Source organism: Mus caroli, chromosome 4, assembly GCF_900094665.2.
Source record: "Mus caroli chromosome 4, CAROLI_EIJ_v1.1, whole genome shotgun sequence".
Taxonomy (NCBI): Eukaryota; Metazoa; Chordata; class Mammalia; order Rodentia; family Muridae; genus Mus; species Mus caroli.
The window spans coordinates 118,260,221-118,284,201 of NC_034573.1; the positions used below are offsets into that span (position 1 = coordinate 118,260,221).

A 23,981-nucleotide genomic window follows, 5' to 3' on the forward strand; every position below is an offset into this window, starting at 1 on the left:
CACCATCATCATCACCATTACCACCATCATCACCATCATCATCACCATTACCACCATCATCACCATCATCATCACCATTACCACCATCATCACCACTGAATGGGGCTTGGTATTCCCCACTGCCATCCAACGGCAGGCATGTGCCAGAGTGTGGTGTATGGTTTTGCTCAATGGCCCGAGAAATTATCTGACTCTGCTAGGCCCAGAAATCCATGATGTTAAGATAGAAAAAAGATCCATGCATGTCCAGATAAACTGTCTGCCCCGCTGTGCTGACCACATAATTGTATGTGTTGATCTGCAACCATCAATTCTAACTAATCCCAGAGTAATTTTAATTTCTATTGTCCTGAAAAGAAACCAAGTGTGGACTGCATTCAGTCTCCATCCCCCGCTTGCCCCGCCCCCCAGACTCTGGCAACCACTGATCTTTCGATTCCCATGGACTTTCCGTAGTCCAAGAAGTTCATACAAATGAAATCTTACACCATGTGGCTTCTGTCAGGCTTCCACATGTTTTGCCCATTGTCCATTTGAATCAGCACTGTGCTGTGTGAGCAAGCTGTTTCTTCAGATACCTACCCACCCACCCTTCAATGGATGGCTGTGTCGCATTCAGTATGAAGCCGTTAGCTGTGACTAACGCTGGGATGGATATCCACATGCAAGGTCTTGTAGCGTAAAATATTTAAAAAGCAATCCACGATATTGCAGGCAGGCACTGGCAGGCTGGCTGGCCAGGCACTGGTGGACATAGCTGGCCTGTTCTCATCTCATGGAGACTCTCTGACTCAGAGCTCTGAAATCTCTCCACCCAGTTTCCATGGCAGGTTACTGTCACACAAGCCCCACACTTCCAATTCCCCATGACTGGCTAGGGTGCTCTGTCATCATACCTTTTTTCTCTGGAGCCTAGTCGAGCCGCTGGGTCTGGCGTCACATGCTTTGCCTATCCTCAGGAGCGTATATAAAGAAACAGAATCACCATTGCCTCATTTTTTAAAGGAACAACCCAATTTTCCCCCAAAGTGGATCCCCACCCCCACCCCGGCCCATCCAAAGCCTAGCATGTATCAGAGCACCGTGTGTGGTTTGTTCCAATGGCTTAGGAGGTCACCTGAATCTTCCCAGGCTCAGAGATTCTAGATGCTAGAATAGAAAAATGATTCATGCACACCCAGGCAAACCGCCTGCCTGCCCTGCTGAGTTGACCACACAGATGTACATGTTGGAATCATTTTGAAGATGACTAAGTAGAGACCAGACTCCCAGCCCTCTCAGTGAGGAGTATCCCTGCCTGCAGCATGGGTCTATGGCACTGCTTATCCACGGCCTCCCTTCCCTGGTCCATTGTCTACCTAGCATTTGTCATTTAGTAGGTTTGATCGGGGGACACTGGGGTATTCCTGGGTGCAGAATATCAACAGGCAGTAGAAACAGAGCAGCTAGGTAGGAATTGGTCCCCAGGAGGGTACCCCTCAATGACCCTTGCTTTTCTCTCCCAGGAACGACAGTACCGGCCCTCCTGAATAGCACCTCCAACCAACTCTATCTCCACTTCTACTCTGACATCAGTGTGTCTGCTGCTGGCTTCCACTTGGAATACAAGAGTGAGAATCTGGGGTCATGGCTGGTAGGAGGGGGTTCTGGGTGGGAACAGTGTCTGGATCCCTACCCTCAATGCGGGCTAGATTGGGTTGTACCCACTCTTTTCCACTGAAGCCTACCACTGGCCACAGGAAGAGGATTAGAGCAGGCCCGAAGCTCTCTAAAGCTTGTGTACTTAACAAAATGGGATAAATCTAGCACCCACTGACGTCTGAACCCTCTAGATACCCGAGAGCCTGAGTGGACAGTGCTCAGCATCAGCCTTGGCCCCAGTAGATAATCCTGGATATAAGGAAATGGAGGGGATGCTGTGGGGCTTTCTCTGCGACAACATGGACACATGGAAAGATCTGATAGGGTCAGAATGGGGCCAGCACCAGAAGTTAGGCAGACGACCACTTGGTCTCCTAGAAGAGTGAGCTTTCTCCAGGTGGTTGAGGAAGGGCCAGTTGGACCCAGGATGCTCCTCATTGTCACCTGAAGGCACCATAGAGCTCCTGTAGGTGAGGCCTGCAACATGTTGTAGACATGGCCAATCTTCCTTCATCCTTACCACCTCCCCAATAGGGGTTTTTAAGTCACTGCGCTGTGGGCTCCCCTACGAAATGGTCAGGGCATCCCAACAGTCAGCCACGAGGAAGAGCCTCATGTTCGGTTTCCCAGTTACTTTACCCCTCATCCTTGGGGCCTCTGTCTCACTGCTGAGGGGCTGGGACATAGCCACCAACAGACTTCATTTCTAAGTGTCACAGTCCCATCTCAGAGGCACATATGCAGTCTGGGAATGGGGAGAGGAGACAACAGTGTATTCTGGGGTGACTGCAGTGTGTTCCTTTTTTATTTGTGTTTGTGTTGGGGATTTGTGGTACTAGGGGTGAAACCCAGAACATCTCACATGCTAGGCAACCACTCTACCACTGGCGATGCCCTCTAGCTTTGCAAGTGCAAACATTTGCTAAAACACAACATATATCCTCAAATGGTCATAACAACTACATAGTATACACATGGCATATTCACATATAACAACTATGTAGGACACACAGAACGTATACCTATATAAACTACATAGGATACACATGACATATTTACATATAATAACTACATAGGATACACATAGCATATCCATATATAACAACTGCATAGGATATACACGGAATATTCACATATAACTTGTATACTTTATCATACGTCAGTTTTCTTCAGGAGGAAAAAATGTTATCAGAGTTTTATCTTTAAAGTGGACCAAGGACTCCGGAGACAGGCCAGTGGCAGGTTCTCTGGGCAGCCAAGTAATCCATTATCCTTTTTTCCTGGACATGTGGCTACCGATAGGCTGCCCAGAGAGCCTGCATCTCTCAAGGGAGCCACCAGGAAAGGGAAGGCCACCCTCTCTCAAACCTCCCAGGCTCAGCTCATATAGCTATGCAGGCTGCTGACCCCTTTCCAGCCCTATTTTGGTGCAACGCACACTTTGAAGGAGAGAAGACCTCTATCCAGCAAGCTCCATGCCCTTATGAGTCTCCTAGCTCTAACGGAGAAGTGAGATGGAGTCCACCAGCACACAGGGGTCTACATCATACATCTTACAGCTGGAATGTGCTTATGTGACCTCAGAATTTAACTGCTCTTGGACAGACCTGGAGTCACACTGATCTGGTCCTGAATCCCAATGTTGTGGCATAAGAGCACACTAGGGGCCACTGTCACCCTCTCTATGAGATGGCAGTTAAGGCCTGCAGCAATCGGGTGAAATGAGGGGACAGGCTCAGAAAGAGCAGCTCCTCCCAAGATGACCACGATGATGATATCACAGCCACCCCTAGGCAGGACGATCAGTACAACTGGACGGAAGGAACATGGGCTGGACTTTAAGTCAAGAAAATTGAACAGGGGAGAATTTGAGAGTCCACAGAGTGAATCATGGGAGGGGGTGTGGCCTGCTGTTGATGGTCCTTGAGTTATCCATGATAGTCATGAGGGTGTATTTCAGAATAGGTAAGGAGGGCCAGAGACTCAAGGAGAGATTGCAAGAGTCACTGTAAGTTTGGGTGACTTGAAAGCAGCTCCGAGCTGTGACTAGATCCTACAGTGCCTAAGGGCTAGTGCTGAGCATGGAGGGCCAACCATGGGGGGCTCCCCTTAGAGAAGGGGACTGCCCTGACCTTGAGTTAGGAACCAGGGGACAGTCTTGCTGGTGGGCCAACTTCTTTCAGGCCAACTCTCTTCCTGCTACAGACACTGTCTTCTAAGAGCAGAGGAAGGAGAGGGAAGTTGAGAGCAGGCGCAAGAGGGACATTGGAGGGGCTCAGACAGGCCTGGGGGTCTGCAGCCAGGATAGCCTGATGCTGAGCTCAGTGGGTGCATAGAACACCCACAGTTCCTGAAGTGGCACCCCTCTCCCAGCTTTGACCTGGTGAGCCTCCGTCCTACATGTTCCGACTTCCTCAGCATGCTAAGTAGAGAGGTTGGCAAGTGCCCAGGAAGGCACAAGCCTTGGACCCCAAGCAGCCAGCTGTACCCTCAGCCTCTGTCACCTCAACCTGCCAAGCTTATGCATCCTTCTCTCTCCCTGCTTCTGGCTTGTCTAGCCGTGGGCTTGAGCAGTTGTCCCGAACCAGCTGTACCCAGCAATGGGGTGAAGACAGGAGAGCGCTATTTGGTGAACGACGTGGTCTCTTTCCAGTGTGAGCCAGGATATGCCCTCCAGGTACCTACCTCTCCTCAACCAAAACCCAAGGGTAGGGAGCAGACATCTGTCCCCTGAGCTGATTGCCCAGTCCTGTAACAATACAGCTATATCTATCAAAGATGGGTGTGACCTCCATACACACTGGGGACAGCTCTCTACTCCTGGAACTGTTCTCGAAAAAAACAAACTTTGTGATGGTAAAGGCTTTGAATAATCCAGCCCGAAATGTGTTCCTGCAAAGTCTGATTTGATTGGACTTTAGGAAAATTTAATTTCCCTTTGAGGGCCCATGAGGGAATTTAGTAATTAGAGGAAACTCACAAGGAAACCTCTTGTAATGAGAATTCTTTAGTGATGGCTTCTAATAAGTGGTCTCTCCCCTCCAAATCTCTCTCCTTCTGTCTTACCTCGAATCCCAAGGTGATCCCATGTGTCTGTATGTCTGTATGTATCCCGTGTGTCTTACCCCCTGACGTGAGGCCTAGAGTGAGCCCCTTGCTCTGGGTTATGTGTATAATTATGCCCCTGGGAACCTCTCACCCACTTCTGTTCTGATTCCTCCAGGGCCATGCCCACATCTCCTGCATGCCCGGGACTGTGCGTCGATGGAACTACCCCCCTCCGCTCTGCATTGGTAAGAGAACCGACTTGGAAATCCACTAAGGTCCAAATCCCCAGGGATCAGAGCTCCCAGCTGTGTTGCTGTGTTCAAGTTCAAGTCCAAAGAAATTTTGATGCTCTGGATTTGTTCCAAGTCAGTAGTTTCTGAAAGACATTTTTGTAATTTCTAACTCTCATTCAAAGCTGTCCTGGCTTCTAGAAGGCTCTGCCCACCAACTTGAAAAAAAAAAGTCACAACAAGGTTGCTTTACTTTAGAATATTATTGGGGCCACTGTGGTTCCACAAAACCAGCCAGAGCCCAGAAGACATTTTTAGGCACATTGGGTTTATCTCATGACTTTGTCAAAGTAAGAACAGACTAACAAACCTGCTTGTAATGTTGTGGATTGCACATAAAATAAGGACCTGACTTGGCTTCACTGCTTAGCCCATGCTGGGAGATGTTGAGGACTTTAACAGATACATTGATGCTGCAGAGAATTGTGGTCAGGTCAAGAGAGTAAGAAACAAATAGTAGCTGGGTGTCTCCTAAGTGACAGGCTCCAAGCAACGTGCTTCCCATTGCATCCAGTGGGATGCATTCTCTCTCTCTCTCTCTCTCTCTCTCTCTCTCTCTCTCTCTCTCTCTCTCTCTCTGTGTGTGTGTGTGTGTGTGTGTGTGTGTGTGTGTATATACTTGGTATGTGTGTTGTATATACACTTGGTCTGTGTGTTGTATACACTTGATGTGTATTGTATATACTCTTAGTATATTGTATATATACTTGGTGTATGTGTGTGTTGTATATACATTTGGTGTGTGTATGTTGTGTACACTTGGTGTGTGTGTTATACACACTTGATGTGTATTGTATATACACTTGGTGTATGTGTGTGTTGTGTATACTTGGTGTGTGTTGTATATACACTTGGTTTATGTGTGTGTTGTATATACTTGGTGTGTGTTGTATATACACTTGGTGTATGTGTGTGTGTGTGTTGTACACACTTGATGTGTATTGTATATACTCTTAGTATATTGTATACTCTTACTGGTGTATGTGTGTGTTGTAGATACTTGGTGTGTGTTGTATATACACTTGGTGTGTGTATGTTGTGTACACTTGGTGTATGTGTTATACACACTTAATGTGTATTGTATATACACTTGGTGTATGTGTATGTGTGTTTTATATACTTGGTGTGTGTTGAATATACTCTTGGTGTGTGTGTTGTATATACTTAGTGTGTGTTGTATATACGCTTGGTGTGTGTGTGTGTGTGTTGTACACACTTGATGTGTATTATGTATATACTTGATGTGTATGTGTTGTGTATACACTTGGTGAATGTGTGTTTATGTGTGTGTGTTGTATATACACGTGGTGTGGGTGTGTGTGCCTGTGCATGTCTTCCTCAACCACTGTCCAGATTTTCTTTTTTTTGAGACAGGGTCTCTCCCTAAACCTGGAGCTCACCAGTTGAGCTAGGTTTGCTGGAGTCCTTCTCTCCCCACCCCCACCTCAGCACTCAGATTACAGGTACAGCACTGCACTTGGCCTTTACATGGATGCTGGACATCCAGACTCAGGACCTAACACTTACACTGCAAGTACCTTACCAGATAAGTCATCTTCCCAGCCCAGAAATCTTCCTTCGAAGGTTAAAGAGAAATGAGAAGTGGAAAGGGAAGGTTTTTCAATGCGAGGCTGATAGTGAAGCATACCCCACGTGTCCCCAGGAAAGTAGTGGGTCGTCAAGGGAATGTCACACTGGCATGACAGAATTTCACTTCTGCACTTTCACTTGCATGTAGAGTGGGTCACATCTGTGGTTTGAAGCCGTAGGCACTCACCCAGTGTACTCCAAAGGCTTGGCCCAGGAAACCATAGGAGCATGAGTTGCCACTCATGGCGTCTGCTGCATACATCAGCTCTCCTACACCAAGTGAAACGCATTCTTCCCCGAGTCCCCTCCCAGCAACTCCCTGAAATGGCTTCTGTTCTTAGTGCCTTTTTGCTGCTTTGGAGTCTGGGCTTGGAAGGGTCAGGGTGGCGTAGAACTCACCCATGGCCCCACAGGACGTGCAGCGGGCACTGTGACATAGTGGTGGGACTTTTCTTAGCTTCCTAGTCACCTTCTGCTCAGAAAGTGCTGGTCTGGACCCTTGGCATTTCCTTCCCTGAGCACCCCCATGGGCCTCCATGGCTGATTAGCCCCTTTCTTCTTCACATAATCTTTCCTCATAGAATGTAAAATACAAAATGGTTTTCAACTGAGCAGCTGCGGAGGTGTCCCTCACAACTTGAAATCAGATGTCTCCAGACCCTCTGTCATAGCTAAATGTCATGGTGAGCCTTGACAGCCAGACACCCTACCCCATAGAAGATAGATCTGGTGCAGTTGCAAGCACACAAAGAGGACACAATGTGTGCTGGTCCCTTCTCTTCCCTTCCATCCTTTGTCTGCAGTTGTGAAAACTAGATTCAGAGAAAGAGAGAGAGAGAGAGAGAGAGAGAGAGAGAGAGAGAGAGAGAGAGAGAGAGAGAGAGAGAGAGAGAGCTGGGCTATCATGTAAGGACTGGAGGACTTCTCTTGGAACAGAGTTTTGTCACTCCCTGCATATCCTTTTTGAGGTCTCTGACTTATGAAGGGCATGGTCAATGCTGGCTCTCCTGGCATCCTAGCCTTTGCTTTAGTCCTAACTTTACATTCTGGGTTTTACCCGTGGGTACAGATGTTCGGGGAGACCTTTTTGGGTTCTCATTTAGGTTTATGACTCAGGACCTGTTTTAAAATGTAGCTCTGGACCCTTGCCTAGCCCTTCACTCTCCTTGATGACCTAACCTGACTCTCATTGTCACAGCGCAATGTGGGGGAGCAGTGGAAGAGATGGAAGGGGTGATCCTGAGCCCCGGTTTCCCAGGCAACTACCCCAGTAATATGGACTGTTCCTGGAAGATCTCGCTGCCCGTGGGCTTTGGTGAGTCTGCAGCCTCCAGGGAGACAGGAGCTCTGAGCCCAGGCCTAGATTAAACAAGCTGACTGCCCCACACCAGCGTAAGCTCAGCACCCACCACTGTCCTTCTTAGGCTTCATCCGTTGCTGTCTGGTGCAGTCTTGGGAATGGCAGAGATTGGAGTGTACGGGGAGAAAGGTTAAGGGTTTGAGCCCTGAACTAAACGCAGGGGTATAGAATCAGAAACTCAACGAGAGACGTAGCTGAGGGAAGAGTGGGCTGGGGAGTTTGCCTTTGAGAGGCACAAGGTTCCATCTCCAGGACCATTTTTTAAAAAGAGAGAAAAGAAAAAGAAAGAAATTACCTGGAATAAAAAGAAGAGGAAATCCATTTTGCTGAGTCTAGACCTCAGGTTGTGCTTTTAAGTCCCCTGTCCCATTCATCATCCTAATTAAATTGAGTCAAGGTCAATATGAAATTGAGTTGGCATCCTTCATAGACACATTCTAGCTGGCCCGGAGATTGAGAGAGGAAGCTGGACTATTCCAGGCATGGGGGTTGTTGGCTGCGAAGGACCTTAGTCTAGGTGCAAATTGTAATTGCTAAATTCATATGGCAACATAATTTAACCCTGGTTGCCGGCACCAAACAGTTAAGGCTCTGTGCCCACAAGGAACTGAGGGGTTGATCATAGGGGTCCCTTTGCCCAAATTCTGCACTATGCCTAGGAAAAGAACTGTCCTGGGGACTTATCCGTTTATATTTGCATAATTAACTCTACAAGGTAATAGGTTTCACTGTGACATGTAAAAAGTGTTGTAACCACCATGCCCCATTGGGTGTTCCCCACCCCCATCTCCTTTTTCCATGAAACACAGGCTTGGAACCTCTCAGTCCACTAGCCTCAGCCTGGAGACTGCTCTTTTCTTTTTTTTTTTTCTTAATTTATTTGTTTATTCACTTTACATCCTGATTACCTCCATTCCTCCCATTAGCCCATCCTCCTCTCCTCTGAGAAGGGAGGCACTTCCCGTGGGTACCAGCCCACCCTGGCACATTAAGTTGCAGCAGGATTAGTTACATCCTCTCCCACAGAGGCCAGACAAGTCAGCCCAACTCGGGGAAAGGGATTCAAAGGGTGGCAACAGAGTCAGAGTCAGCCCCTACTCCACTTGTTAGGGGACCCATATGGAGACCATATGCATATGTGTAGGGGGCCCAGGTCTAGCCCATGCATGCTCTTTGGTTGGTGGTTCAGTCTCTATGAGCTCCCATGGGTCCTGATTAGTTGGTTCTGTAGGTCTTCTTGTAGTGTCCTTGACTCCCCCTCTCTGGCACCCTCAGTTCTATCCCCCACTCTTCCATAAGAGTCCCAGAGCTCCCCCTAATGTTTGGCCACTGGTCTCTGCATCCGTATGAATCAGCGACTGGGTGAAGCCTCTTAGAGGACAGCCATGCTAGACTCCTGTCTGCAAGCATCACTGAGTATCACTAATAGTGTCAGGGGTGGGCTCTCAGACAGTGGGGTGACCCTCAAAGGCTAGAGTCTAGTGTCTAGAGCCATCTCTTGAAGGAAACTGGGAAAAGTGAAGACAACTTTGGCAATCTTCATAGCGTCGAGATTTGAGACACTGGGCAAGGTGGACCAGAGTTCCTATTGCTGTGTCTTCAAGCTTGGGACTGAAGTTTAAGTGGGTGGCTGTCCTCTCTGAGTCTTTGTGCTCAGCCACCAAAGCACTTGGTCCCTTGCTCCTTCATCTGTCTTCCAGCTCTGGACAATGAGCCTGCTGCAGGTCCAGTGGTATACCAGGATCTCTTGCTTTCAAGTGGGCTCCTGCACCCTGTTTCTCCTCTAGAACACAAGATGTTATTGCTTAAAGAGCCTCTGCAGTAACGTGCCTCTGCCATTAGGTGGTGAACACAACCCTGGGTTTTTTCACACACACACACACACCTAATAGAACCCAAAGTTGGGCACACAGGCTGCAGAGTTCTCCAGCATGGGAGGCTGCACAGACAAAGACTGGAGAGCACAGCTCTACAGATAATGGTTCAGGATGGTTCAGAGAAAGATGCTCTGTGGTGTGGAAGGAATCTGTGTTCATAGGAGGAGAGTGAGCTGGGGAAGCAGGCGGTGTATAGAATGGAATCCTGTAACACAGAGTTAAGGTGAATGGACAGGACAGGAGATGAAAGCTCTTCAGCACCCATCTGGCCATTGCTCTGAACATAACAAGACACACAAACCATTGTATTAAGGGGCCAGCCTATCAATCCAGAGAATGCAGAGGAACACATTGCAAAAATCAAACTCTGTGACCTCACCATGAAGAGGTCTTTAGGTAACAGCTTGGTGCTCATAAACACCAGGACCGTCCCACCTCGCTCATCCTGGGCCATGCCTAGCCTGACACGAGCCCATGGCACATGCTCACTCGGTATTACTAGCAAACGAGTATGTATTCTGCCAGGCTCTTAAATATAGAAATCACAATTGACATCTACATTTTTTTTCTATATCCAGTGTCTACTTTTTCCAACCTGTTTTTCTCAGTTAACAATGCAGTGAACATGTGGGCATTTCTTACACAAATAGGCAAATCGGTTTCTCTGGAGAACATTTTCCCATAGTGATCCAATTTTGAAAACCCTTGTCTGTAAACAAATACCAGCGATTCTGTTCCAACCTCAGTTCTCTCCGTGGCTTATGTAAATATGTACCCCAGGGGCTTAATTAAATCCATGTAACCTGACAGGTGGCTAAGAGATCTTGATTAACCCACCAAGGTCCCAAGTCTAAACTTCAATTGACTTCAGTGGATCAGGTGAGACGATTTATGCTTCCTCACCATGTCCTTCAGAGTCACCTCAAGATTCTAGAATACACCCGCAAGAAAGGCCACGTGTGTCCTTTGAGTCAAAGTGGGTTGTGATTTCTTAACTAAACGTTTATTTTAGAGAAACTATCTTTATATTGATATTAGACATGGTTCAAATGGAATCATGAAGTCAGCTTTCCATGAAATCAAATAGATTGCAGGTGGAACTCGGAAAAAAAAGTAGTGCCTTTATTTCTAATTGCAAAGCCTATTGACTTTCTGATCCGCCCTGATGGCCAGACTATTTGGGCAAAGCTCAGAATGTGCTCTGGGAGAGCTGCCTGGTTGGGGCTTTGGTGGTTGTGGGGATTCTGGACCCTGGAAGAGTCACCGTGGGAGGACAGCCTTCCGGGAGGGGGACTGTGCGGCTTTGAGCACTGTCTGCCTCTGTCCTCCTCCCAGGTGCTCACATCCAGTTTTTGAACTTCTCCACGGAGCCCAACCACGACTTCTTAGAAATCCGGAGTGGCCCCTCCGAGACCAGCCGCATGATGGGAAGGTTCAGCGGGAGTGAGCTGCCTGGATCCCTGCTCTCCACGTCCCATGATAGTATCGTGTACTTCCACAGCGACCATTCCCAGAACCGGCCAGGATTCAAGCTGGAGTACCAGGGTAAGAACAAGAGTGCCACAGTAGCTCACTGCCAACCCTGTGTCTGACCCACAGCCACCCACCTCCCTCATCTTATGCATACAAAGGAGATGCCAGATGGACTGAGAGGCAACAGGTCTCTGTGGAGGCTTCTGATTGACAGTTCCCTTTCCGCATCCCACCTCACAGCTACCGAACCCAGTTTGACAGACAGCTAAGGTATGCCCAGTTTGTGCCAGAGCCACAGGCCTCACAGAGTCCACTGAGGCTCCACAGTGTCTAGGGCTGTGAGTCAAGAGCTTCCTAGACAAGTAACCCCTCAGTTTTCTCCCAGGAATCCCCAACACCCACTGCCCGCCATCTCTCTTGACTTTGAGAGGCTCCCAGCAAAGCTCCTGTCTTAGTTAGGAGTTTACTGCTGTGAACAGACACCATGACCAAGGCAACTCTTATAAGGACAACATTTAATTGGTGCTGGCTTACAGGTTCAGAGGCTCAGTCCATTATCATCAAGGCAGGAACATGGCAGCATCCAGGCAGGCATGGTACAGGAGGAGCTGAGAGTTCTACATCTTCATCTGAAGGCTGCTAGCAGAATACTGACTTCTAGGCAGCTAGTGTGAGGATCTTAAGCCCAAGCCCACAGTGACACACCTACTCTAACAAGGCCACACCTCCAAATAGTGCCACTCCCTAAGCCAACCATATACAAACCATCACAGCTCCCAGTGAGAGAATAGAGAATTCCAAGTGTTAACAGCACTCACCTCAAATGGCATTTCCTTGTTTCCTCAGGCGACTCACTTGTATGCTGGCATAGGATCTGTCTCCTCACATGAAACCCAGTGCTCCTTAAGTGCATTCCCAGAAAAAATCCCCTTCATAGCAACTCAGGCTTTTCTGTGTGAGGGGCCAGTCAGTCATCAGCACTGGCTGCACGGTTGTACGGGGCAGCCCCACACAAGTGGAACTTCTGCCCTGAATGTTCTCCTAGTGCCACTGAGAGAAGTACTTGCTCTGGTCCCAACTCAGCTCCTTTCACTCACTTCCTCCCACATGCATATATTATATACATGCATATATACAAACATACATGCACATACATACATACATACATACGTGCATATATACATGCATACATGCATTCATACATACTTGCATATATACATGCATTCATTTGTGCATGCATATGTGTATACATGAATGCATACATACATATGTTATAACATGTATTATCTATATGTTATCTATAACATATAAGATTTATAGCTATATATTATATATTATGCTAATATATGATACCCATATATATTTATATATTGCTAATACTGGTACACATTTCTTTTTAAAACCCTGCAGCTGTACAGCTGTTTCAGTGAGCAGGAGACACCAGCCAGCTCTTCTGGTAACAGATGTTGGCAGCTGGCAGCTCAGAGACAACAGAAACCCATTCCTCCCTCTTCTGGAGGCTGAAAAGTCTAAGATCAAGGTGCTGGCAATCCCATGTCTGGGAGAGCATGCTCTCTGGTTCATGGTGGCACCCTCTTTCTGTGTCCTTACTGGTAGATGGATTTAAAGACCTCTGTAAGGCTTCTTTTATAGAGACCCAGCCCAGCTCTCCAGGGGAGACCTCCAGAGGCCCAGCTTCCAAATATCCTCCCATTAGGGGATGAGGCTTCAGGGTGAGGCATTGGCTGGGTGGACACACACAGGCTATGTCACATGTCATGGAAGTCAAATTACTCTCCTAATTCCGCCCCTTCCCCTACACAGAGGAAGGAGCCGTCTTCTGTCCAGCCAGCAGTGTATCCACTGTAACAGCCAACAGTGCTGCCTTGCAATTCCCCATATCCAATGTTAATTTGTAGTTATACAGATAAAATTCATTAGCACATTCAGCTTGTTAAAGAGCAAAAACAAGAAAAAAAATAGCCACAGGATGGGATTATTTCCCAAAGACAACCCCTAAATTTTATTCTTTTCTTCATTTAGTGAGTGTGTGTGTGTGTGTGTGTGTGTGTGTGTGTGCATCTGGGAAGAAAATGTAAATAATGTAAATAAAAAGTATTTGCCCACATATATTTTTAGTAAAGAAAGAGTACCATGCAATGTGATGTTTCTAGACAGGAATATCGTGCTTGATCAAATCAAGGTGGCTTGTATTCTTATCAACCTAAACATTTACACTCTAGCTGACGTGCCTAGCACTCAGAATACCCTCTAATTGTGTGCTGGCAAGGACAGGGGACAGAAGGAATCTTCCATGCTCTTGGTGGGAATGTAAATGAGTAGACACATTATGGGATGTAGCATGGGGGTCACTCATGCTCCCCCCTTCTTATAAAGACACCAGCCAATCAGATCGCCCCCTTCCCTACAGCCATTCTAGTTTATGTGGAATGAGCAGGGGTCATCTACTCAAATAAGGGTCACTTTCTGACGTTCTGGGCATTCAGACGTCAACATGTGAACATGCAGCTCAACCTGCAATCTCTCCCTGACACTCAGCTCTCATAAACATAATCGTTGACAGTGCAACCGCTGGGTCAAGGTTGGCTCAAGGCTCACCTCACACCTTCACGGGCACAGCCCACACACTGAGCCCATGCAGTAGGATGGTGGCTCCTGCACACTGCCAGCCTGGCAAGTCCATTTGTCTTTGTAAAACGGTATTACTCAAAACTACCATTTGCTCTGGGATTCCCAGAAGAGACCTAGCACTCCCACACACACAGCTGCCATACCCTGAATCAGAGAACATCCTCCTGGCACTCCCAGCCCTTTCCTTTCTTTGAGAAGGAATCCTGTTGCGCCTGCCTACCTGAGGTGGCCCAGCTGTCACTCCGAGGAGTCCAAGACAACATAATGGTGGCCTTTCCTTCTGGGATCAGGATCTGCCTGAAGCTCCTTTGAATCAGAAGCCTAGCCGTGTGCCACTCAGCGCGAGGCCACCTGCTCCTTGGACTGGAGCTCAGCTTTCATTAAGCTTTCTTGTGGTGATGGTCCCAACTCCTCGGCCTAGGGTGTCTCTAGTGCCAGAGGCCCAGCTGCTTCAACCAAGGTCTCTAATTTGTGATAGATGCAAATTATTCTCTCTAACAAACTGGTGTGCATTCTCCACAGTTGTTGAGTATAAACAGATTCGGAGCTCTTAGCCCTCTTCCCCATGCTTCCCCTCCAAAGAGAATGGGTTCTTTGGGTCCCCAATTTTGCAGAAGAGCCATCTGTCCCCACAGAGGCTGTTTCTATGGGCCGTGGCCTATTTGTCCCTTCAAATTTCCTTGAAACAATCTAGCTCTTTCTCCCAAAATTTCCCCAAATGGACAGTCCAGCATCCCTAGGCTGTTGCTTCTGTGTCTTTCCTCAGGCAGATATTTCCAGAAAAGCATAAAAATGGTAGCTTATGCTTAACTTATCCCATGGCTTCATAGGTAAAATTCCTGCCACAGAAGCCTGAGGCCTGTATCTATAACCCTGGGGGAGGGGGTAGGAGGGTCTCAGGAGCTCAGTAGCCAACCAATTCATTCAACTGTTGTTCCAGGCTCAAAACATGGTGAAGAGTGATCAGGGAAGACACCTGAATTAACCTTTGCCCTACACACACATTCACACACACACACACACACACACACACACACACACTCATGCATGTGCATGCACACATGGAGAACACATACATATACTAGTGTGATGGTTTGCATATGCTTGCCCAGGGAGTGGCACTTTTAGAAGGTATGGCCCTGTTGGAGTAGGTGTGTCACTGTGGTTGCTGGATATAGGACACTTATCCCAGCTGCCTGAAAGCCAGTATTCTGCTAGCAGCCTTCAGATGAAGATGTAGAACTCTCAGTTCCTCCTGCACTGTGCCTGCTTGGATGCTTCCATGTTTCTGCCTTGATGATACTGGACTGAACCTCTGAACCTGTAAGCCAGCCCCAATTAAATGTTGTCCTTACAATAGTTGCCTTGGTCATGGTGTTTGTTCACAGCAGTAAAATCCTAACTAAGACAACTATACAGACAGACAGATACACACACACACACAAACACACACATACAAAGAAAATCTCTGAAGAATCATGTTCATAGTATGATGACTAAAATGTACAACTGCTCCAAAATGTTAGGAGCTGTCCAAATTCAGATTTGAAATGATAGCAGTTTTTCTGGGTGCACGTGTCTGCACGGTGACCTCCCCTTTTGGAAGGCTAGCCCCTTTCCCTGAAACTTAGTATACCTGAGATATAAGATACAATTTGCAAAACACATGAAACTGAAGAAGAACAAAGACCAAAGTGTGGACACCTTGCCCCTTCTTAGAATTGGAAACAATCACCCATGGAAGGAGTTACAGAGACAAAGTTAGGAGCTGAGACAAAAGGATGGACCATCTAGAGACTGCCATATCCAGGGATCCATCTCATAATTAGCCTCCAAACGATGACACCATTGCATACACTAGCAAGCATTTGCTGAAAGGACCCTGATATATCTGTCTCTTGTGAGACTAGGCTGGGGCCTAGCAAACACATAAGTGGATGCTCACAGTCAGCTATTGGATAGATCACAGGGTCCCCAATGGAGGAGCTAGAGAAAGTATCCAAGGAGCTAAAGAGATCTGCAACCCTGTAGGTGCAACAACATTATGAACTAACCAGTACCCCGGAGCTCTTGACTCTAGCTGCATATGTATTAAAAGATGGCCTAGTCGGCCATCACTGGGAAGAGAGGCCCATTGGACACACAAACTTTATATGCCCCAATACAGGGGAATGCCAGGGCCAAAAAGTGGGAGTGGGTGAGTAGGGGAGTGGGGGGGTATGGGGGACTTTTGGGCTAGCATTGGAAATGTAAATGAGGAAAATACGTAATAAAAAAAAAAAGAAACAGAATAATTCCTCTCCTCGGGACCTACCTCTCCCTCTGAAGGGCTCTGAGATCTGTCTTGGAGTGAAAGGAATCAGGTGACCCTCCTTGAAGTTTCTCCCTTTTGGAAAAGCTACTTCCTCAAGTGACACCGCTCTCATCAAAGCTACTCTGGCTTTTGACTTTGTGGCTGCTCTCTTCAGTCTCCTTGCTGTCTGACTGTGGTTGGAGTCCACAGAGCTCCAACCAAGGCTCCCAGTGCAGCATACTGGAGCAATTAGGGTCCTGCCTCCTCTTAGACTTTATGGGCAAAACACCCAAAATGGCTCCATTCTGGCCCACCTATGCCCATGGTGTCTGCTCAGTTCTTTGATACATGCAGTCACCTCAGTGATTTCTCCTTTCTGTGTGTGTGTGTGTGTGTGTACATATGCACATGCACATGTATATGCATGTGCAGGTGTACATGTATCTATGTGTGCATGTGTGTGTGCCAGAAGACCACCTCCTTTGTCCCTCATGCATCAGGTGCTATGCACCCTTTTTTGAGGCCAGCTCTCTCAGAGCTTGGATCTCATCAAAGAGGCTTGGCGACTAACAAGCTCCAGGGGTCTGCCTGTCTATGCCTCCTCAGTACCGGGATCATTAATGCACACTGCAACTACCATTCCTGGCCCCCCAAAAAAGGGGGGAGGGGAGGAAATGAAATAGGGAGGGAGGGAAGCCCACGTGGGACCTGGGTATCAAAGTCAGGTCCCCCTGCTTGCAAAGCAAACCAACTGAACTTCTTCCCAAGCTTCCCTCCCAGGAACATCTAGTGAAATGTGCCTAATCCTCCCACCGAGACGGTCCTTTGCAATGTCAAATGGAGACATGGAGCCCAGCCACCACTGCAGAGTGGGCATGGCGGAGCCGTTAGCCTCGAGGTCATGGTTATTCTTATTACTTATGCTAACTCATCCACTTCCGCAGAGCATCATTCATCCCCAGCTGTTCCCACTGAGTGTGTCTGCTGTGGAAATAGCCCATCTCCTCCTTCTGCCAGTTCCCTGTGCAGAGAGCTCCCAATTACTGCCACAAAGAGTATTCTTCATCCAGTGTACCCAATTAGCCAGAGGCTTTGCTCTCTGATACACGCTCAGCCAGTGCCCCAGCTGCCTCTGCCTATTGGACAGGCCTCAGCCATTGCCAGGAGGGGGTCTTGTGAGGGCAGCTTTTCTACTCCAACCCCACAAAAGCTCCCATCTTGCCTGCAATTTGACTTATTCCCCCAAAATGTTTTCAGAGGTTCTAACTTAGCAGAGCTGGAAAGCCCCCCGCCCTTGCCTCAGTGCTTCTGTGTTTGTGGCCTCGAGATAAACAACATAAGGATACCTAGACCAATGTGTGACCCTGAGAAGATGTTCAGTGAACAGCAGTTCTGTCATCAATATGGTCCTTGTCTTAGTCAGGGTTTCTATTCCTGCACAAACATCATGACCAAGAAGCAGTTGGGGAGGAAAGGGTTTATTCGGCTTACATATCCATACTGCTGTTGATCACCAAAGGATGCAGGACTGGAACTCAAGCAGGTCAGAAAGCAGGAGCTGATGCAGAGGCCATGGAGGGATGTTCTTTACTGGCTTGGCTCCTCTGGCTTGCTCAGCCTGCTCTCTTATAGAACTCAAGACTACCAGCCCAGAGATTGTGACTACCAACCCACAAGGGGTCTTGATCATTAACTGAGAAAATGCCTTATAGCTGGATCTCATGGAGGCATTTTCCCAACTGATGCTCCTCTCTCTGTGATAACTCCAGCTGTGTCAAGTTGACACAAAACTATCCAGTACAGTCCTTGAGCCTCTTTTTCCAGTGGAAGCATGAACAGTCAGTAACACCTAAGGGGCTCTTCCCATGTGCCAGGATTGTACCAAGGGCTCCACAGATGTCATTGCACTCAATGCAAGAAAAAGAGGAAGCATAGAGAAATTTAAGGAATGCATCTAAAGCTGACAACCAGTTAAGTCCCCAGAAAGAATAAAGTGACGTTTCTCCTAATCTTTTCTAGCCTACGAACTCCAAGAGTGCCCAGACCCAGAGCCTTTTGCCAATGGCATCGTGAGGGGAGCTGGCTATAATGTTGGACAATCAGTGACCTTCGAGTGCCTTCCAGGATATCAACTGACTGGCCAGCCTGTCCTCACCTGTCAGCATGGCACCAATCGGAACTGGGACCACCCCCTACCCAGGTGTGAAGGTATGACTCTTGCCCTGATGGTCCTTCCTGGGGTAGTCATAGAAACACAGCATCCTATTATTCCCTGCTACTCCATGGGATCTCCAAAGGTGGAGGTCCAATCTAGCCTTGTCCATTTTGTTTCCATGGAGGTAGGAGCCACCCAGCCAGGAAGAGAGTCCATGTGACAGAGCTCTGAGAACGTACTAGGAAGGGCCTGGAGATGTGTGCTATAGCCAAGAGATTGATATATCAGGCCCATAGGAAGATCCACCCTGATGGGCTAATGGTCCCCAAGTAGATGGGAAGGTACCACAATGAGGCTGAGTGGCAAAGAGAGTCGATCGTGGCACTTCCCCAAAGGGAAGGGAATGATGCCTTTTCCTAAGAACTGTGGTTCCTCCTCACCTGCCTCATTAGTCCCCTTCTTCCTACCTGTGTTTGATGAGAGCTGAGCTGGCAATCTCATGTCTCTGGAAATGGAGCATTCTTGGGCCTTCTTCCTTAAGCAGAACCAAAGTGAAGATGACCAAGAGGCTGTGTGGCTCCCTTTCCCTATAGAGACACCCCACTTCCACTTTCCTTCCTGTCTTACTCTGACAGCCTAGAATTTTCTTGGAGGAGATGCTAGAATCAGTCTTGAGATGGGCAGGCTCTGCAGGGACAGTCACCCAGGAGAAAGTGCTTCAGCTCGGGGGTCAGCTGTCAGTTCTATCTCTGTAGACTGAGTTTCACTTTCTCCCTCAGTAAAGCAGGACATTTCCTGAGAACCAGAGGGTTCCACAGATGGCTTCTCACAGAGGCAGTGAATGCACCGCAGTAGCGGTCTATAGAGAAAGACACCTAAAGCAAGGGCTGTGTCTGCGGGCAAGAAACTGAGCCAAATGTTGAGTGTAGCTTCTGCTACCCTTCCTTAAGATCTGGGAACAGCCACGGTACCAGCCCCCACCCAGATTCCCTTGGATATGCGGATGAAAAACACAGACACAGACACAGACACAGACACACAGACACACACACACACACACACACACACACACACAGACACACACACACACACACACACACGTTGCTCAATTTCAACCTGACTTATTGGCTCAATTGCTGGCAGTGCTAATCTCTGAGGCTAGCATTCTCTTCCCAATACCCTTAGCTCAGCACCCTAAATCTGTCCTCAACTTTAGTTGTTCAGTTACCCAGCTCAACACCCTAACCTCCCGCCTGGAGAAGCAGCCTATGGCTGCTCTGCCCCAGATCTCACATGGCTGGTCACCTTTTGTCCCTCCAAAGCATGGTGAAAAACTCCTCCTCTGCATCTCCTCCCCTCCCCTCTGGGAACCCGAAGGTCCCGCCTTTTTCTTTCTGCCCAGCAATTGGCCCCTGGCATCTTTACTGATAGATCAAGAACCAACTGGGGAGCAGGACCTTAGCATCAGACCCACTCCCTACAGTCAAACATTTTGTTTGTTGATTGGTTGATTGATTGATTGACTGACTGATTATGGAGATTCAAACCCAAGGCCTCATGGATGCTCATCAAGCTCTCCATCCCTGAGCTTCATTCCAGCCCTGACCACTTCTCATACATCATTTTAGCTAATTGTTCCCACCTTCTCATGAGGGGTATTCGTAGTCTATTTCACTCCCAAGGAAACAGACTCAGAGAGAGTGAACTACATGTCTATGGTCATGTGACTGGTATGTGGCATAGCCAATGATTTGAACCCAACCTTAGCCTCACTGAAAAAAAAAATCCAAAACCCATATAAAACACTTGCTATGCAAGTATGAGGACTCGAGTTCAGACTCCCAGAGCCCACGTAAATGCTGGGTGGTTGTGGAGACCCAACTGTAATTCCAGCCCTCAGAAAGGGGAAACAGGATCCCCTGAAGCAAGCTGTCTAGCCATGCTGACAAGCTCTGGATTCAATTAAGAGACACTGCCTCATAGAACAAGATGGAATGTGATTGATGGAGATTCAGATGTCAACCTCAGTGCTCAGTATACACCTGCGCGTGCACACACACACACATGCATATATGCATGTCACATCCTCGTGTGTACACACCCACAAAAATAAAGAAGTAAATGCTAAATTTAATTTTAAAAAAATACTAGATCGGAAGTGCCACTCTAGAAAGGACAAGTCAGAGAGGAAAGAGGTTTTCATAATCCACCAGCTCCTCCCAGCAAAAGCATTGCAGCCCCAATACTAACACTGGTTCCTCCCCATACCTAGGACAGGGATCAGAAGAGCTCTCAAGGGTAACCCCTTCTCTACAGGCCTGTTCTGTGAGAAAGAGGAGGCCAAGGTGGAGTGACCGCAGAAGCTCCTGAAGAGATGATTGATAGGCAGTCCGGGAGTAATGTTGGTGATGGCCAGGCACAACCACACAGCCCTGTATCTTCTTCCCCCTCTACCAACCTCCTGGCAAAATAATACTGAGAACTGAGGATTTACAGGGAAGACATCTGGGTTCTCAGCTGGGTGAGGAAGACTCTCAATTACTCTTCTGTTTGCATTTCCTCCCTGGCAGTCCCCTGTGGTGGGAACATCACCTCTTTTAATGGCACCGTGTATTCTCCTGGATACCCCAGTCCCTACTCCAGCTCCCAGGACTGTGTCTGGCAGATCACTGTCCCCATTGGTCATGGCGTTCATCTCAACCTCAGCCTGCTCCAGATAGAGCCCTTCGGAGACTACATCACTGTCTGGTAAGATCAGATGCGTGATGGGAGAGGATTGAAAGGTCAGCAGCCCCCAGCCTGGGGCCCTTTCCGCAGCCAGTGAAGCCAGTGAATGGTGTAGTTATGCAGGCTTACTCTGTATTCCACTTACACCTAACTAAGCTGTCCAGACTAAGAAGGGGAAAGGCTTGGCATGACATTGTGTAAAGTTCCTCTTGTCATCATGTGTTGAGCCAGTGCTGCCTCACAGAGCATTCTGAACCAACGGTGGTGTTTTACGTCCATGCCGTCCAACATGGCAGCCACCAGACCAGTTTTTAAATTGTGTTTAATCTTAATGAATTTAAATGTAAGCAGCCATGTACCTCTAATGGTTACTGAATTGAGCAACCAACGCTTAGTTACAGAGCTCTATAGACAGTGGCCTGATAAGGGCAGTTTCCTAGACAATTTTCCCCAGATGACTGAATCTATGGACAAAGATATGTAACTTTTAAAAAAAAAAAAAACTCTTTTGTTTGGAAGTTAATGGCATTCCAGGAATCATCAGGGGGTAGAGGAATATTTCTCAAAACTCTGAGTAATTTGCAAACTATAGCTAGGAACAGAAAGAAGGCATTGGGTAAGGTTCCAGGCAAGAGGTCATTTGCCCCAAACTGTAGCATGGGTATTGTCTTTGCTTGGGTAGCAAGGCGCTTGCAGAAAGCAGCAAAAGAGTTCTACCACAGTTCTCTTAACAAAGGTGGTCTGTGGTGATACCAGCAGCCCCGCCCCATGAGGCCTCTGTTGACCCAGAAGCCCACCCAACAGGGGGTGGGGGTAGGTCTAGGGAAGAATCAAATGAATAAGGGTTCCCCTCAACTCTATTGGAAGACTTCACAGAGAGGTGTTAGAGAGATTCCTAGAGTCACAGCCACCCACTACAGGTCCCTCTCAGGGCCACCGATGACTCCAGGAACAGCAGACATTCAAGGCAGCCGATGGCATGGGGGACTTTTCTTTCCTGTGCGCAGGGATGGGCCACAGCAGACATCTCTGCAGCTTGGGGTCTTCACCCGGAGTTTGTCCAAGAAAATAGCACACAGCTCCTCCAACCAGGTCCTGCTCAAGTTCCACCGGGACACAGCCACAGGTGGGATCTTCGCCATTGCCTTCTCAGGTCAGTAGGAGGGCTCGGTCAGGTGTGGCACGCCAGGCTTTCCATTCAAGGCTGTGTTTGCTAGCTGGGTGGCTTTTAGTGAGTCAGGTGGTCTCTCTGAGCTACAATGTTTCCAGCCTATAGCCGGCTCTGCCAACCCCAGGGCTCTGTTACTACATTGATTTCCTCATCTTACTGGGATACAGAAGCACCAGAGGCCATCTGGGGTGACTCACAGCTGACCTTTCTGTTCCCCCCATATTCCCTACTCATCCCTCACTTCTGTAAGGCAGTTTTCCCACAGGGCTCTTGGGGCTCTGTTGAGCCCTTTGCTTGGTGGCACAGGGGCAGGCAGAGTGGTTTCGTCCTGGACAAGCATAAACAGTCCAGATGTGGTTGCCTTGCCAGCTGCCTATTTTCTTCTAGTCTGAAGTTCACTGGGGGGCCTGAATGTTTCTCAGTCTTATTATTAACAGACATAACAGAGAAGAGTTATAAAACCATTTCTGTGGGCATGTGAACCTCTATGGAATGACAGTCACATTCCCAAAGCAGTGTGTATTTGAAATCTTTCTAGCTCTACCTCCAGTCAGGTGTGTGTGACCTTCTGTGACCTCTCCCTGACGGTGACCTCTATCTCCTCACCTGGGGGTTGGTGATCTCTGAGACTCCTGTGAGGTGATTACTGTCGTCATCTCCACGTTATCAATAACTTTGACTTTGCAAACTATGGAAAAAGCCAGGTGTGATGGTGCACATCTGCAATCCCAGCATTCCTAGGGGGCACATCTGCAATCCCAGCATTCCTAGGGGGAAGTGGAAGCTCACAAACAGGCCAGCCTGATTAATGTGTTAGCAAACACAAGAGAGACCCTGCCTCACATACAAGGGGGAAAGGCAAGGACCAGTTCCGGAAAGTTGTCCTTAGACCTCAGACTCGGTGCATCATGACACGCCCGAGTGTGTGTACATACACAGACAGACAGACAGGCAGGCAGGCACACACACACACACACACACACACACACACACACATACACGGAGGAGGGTACAGTCAATGCCTCTCCCCCAAGCAAGGAGAGAGACCCAGGCTTTCAATTTCTTTTCAACGTTGTGTGACCATCCCCTAGAGCAACACAGCATGGACTCTGGAAGGAAGCGCTGCCTGGGTTCACACCCTGGCTCTGCCCCATAGGAGCCACAGGACCCTGGGTACCTTTTCTTCTTTCTAGGATTTTGCGATGTCTGCTTTCAGTATCCACAAAAGAGGATTAGCAGTGGCTCCTGCACAGGCGTCCCCACAACCATGCAAGGAAGTGCCTGGCCCCAGCAAAGAACCCGGGGCCACTAAATGGCACCATCACTATCACTGTGAGCATCTAGATAGTGACAGCCTCATGTGACATCCCCAAGGCGCCAGGCAAATCCTGTGGTACTTGTTTGATTTTTAAAATTCACATGGATGCATATGACTATGCTTGGTTCATTTTTCATGTTGCCTAATATTCCACTGCCTAAAAGTGGAGTCCTTTACCTAGTCTCTTGTTAATGAGCACTGTCTTAGTCAGGGTTCCTATTCCTGCACAAACATGATGACCCAGAAGCAAGTTGGGGAGGAAAGGGTTTATTCAGCTTACTCTTCCACACTGCTGTTCATCACCAAAGGAAGTCAGGACTGGAACTCAAGCAGGTCAGGAAGCAGGAGCTGAGCAGAGGCCATGGAGAGATGTTCTTTACTGGCTT

At 48.0% G+C, this 23,981-nt stretch overlaps 1 protein-coding gene across 1 annotated transcript in view; it reads left to right on the forward strand.

The window, feature by feature from the left end:
• Positions 1-23,981, forward strand: part of Csmd2 (CUB and Sushi multiple domains 2) — a 575,103-nt gene that overhangs the window by 486,218 nt on the left and 64,904 nt on the right. Inside the window, exons 37-44 of the mRNA XM_029476560.1 lie at positions 1,506-1,610; positions 4,200-4,318; positions 4,865-4,934; positions 7,768-7,884; positions 11,142-11,351; positions 18,244-18,432; positions 20,950-21,127; positions 22,114-22,259. Of these exons, the coding sequence (XP_029332420.1) occupies positions 1,506-1,610; positions 4,200-4,318; positions 4,865-4,934; positions 7,768-7,884; positions 11,142-11,351; positions 18,244-18,432; positions 20,950-21,127; positions 22,114-22,259 (1,134 nt within the window). The remainder of the gene's footprint in view (positions 1-1,505; positions 1,611-4,199; positions 4,319-4,864; positions 4,935-7,767; positions 7,885-11,141; positions 11,352-18,243; positions 18,433-20,949; positions 21,128-22,113; positions 22,260-23,981) is intronic.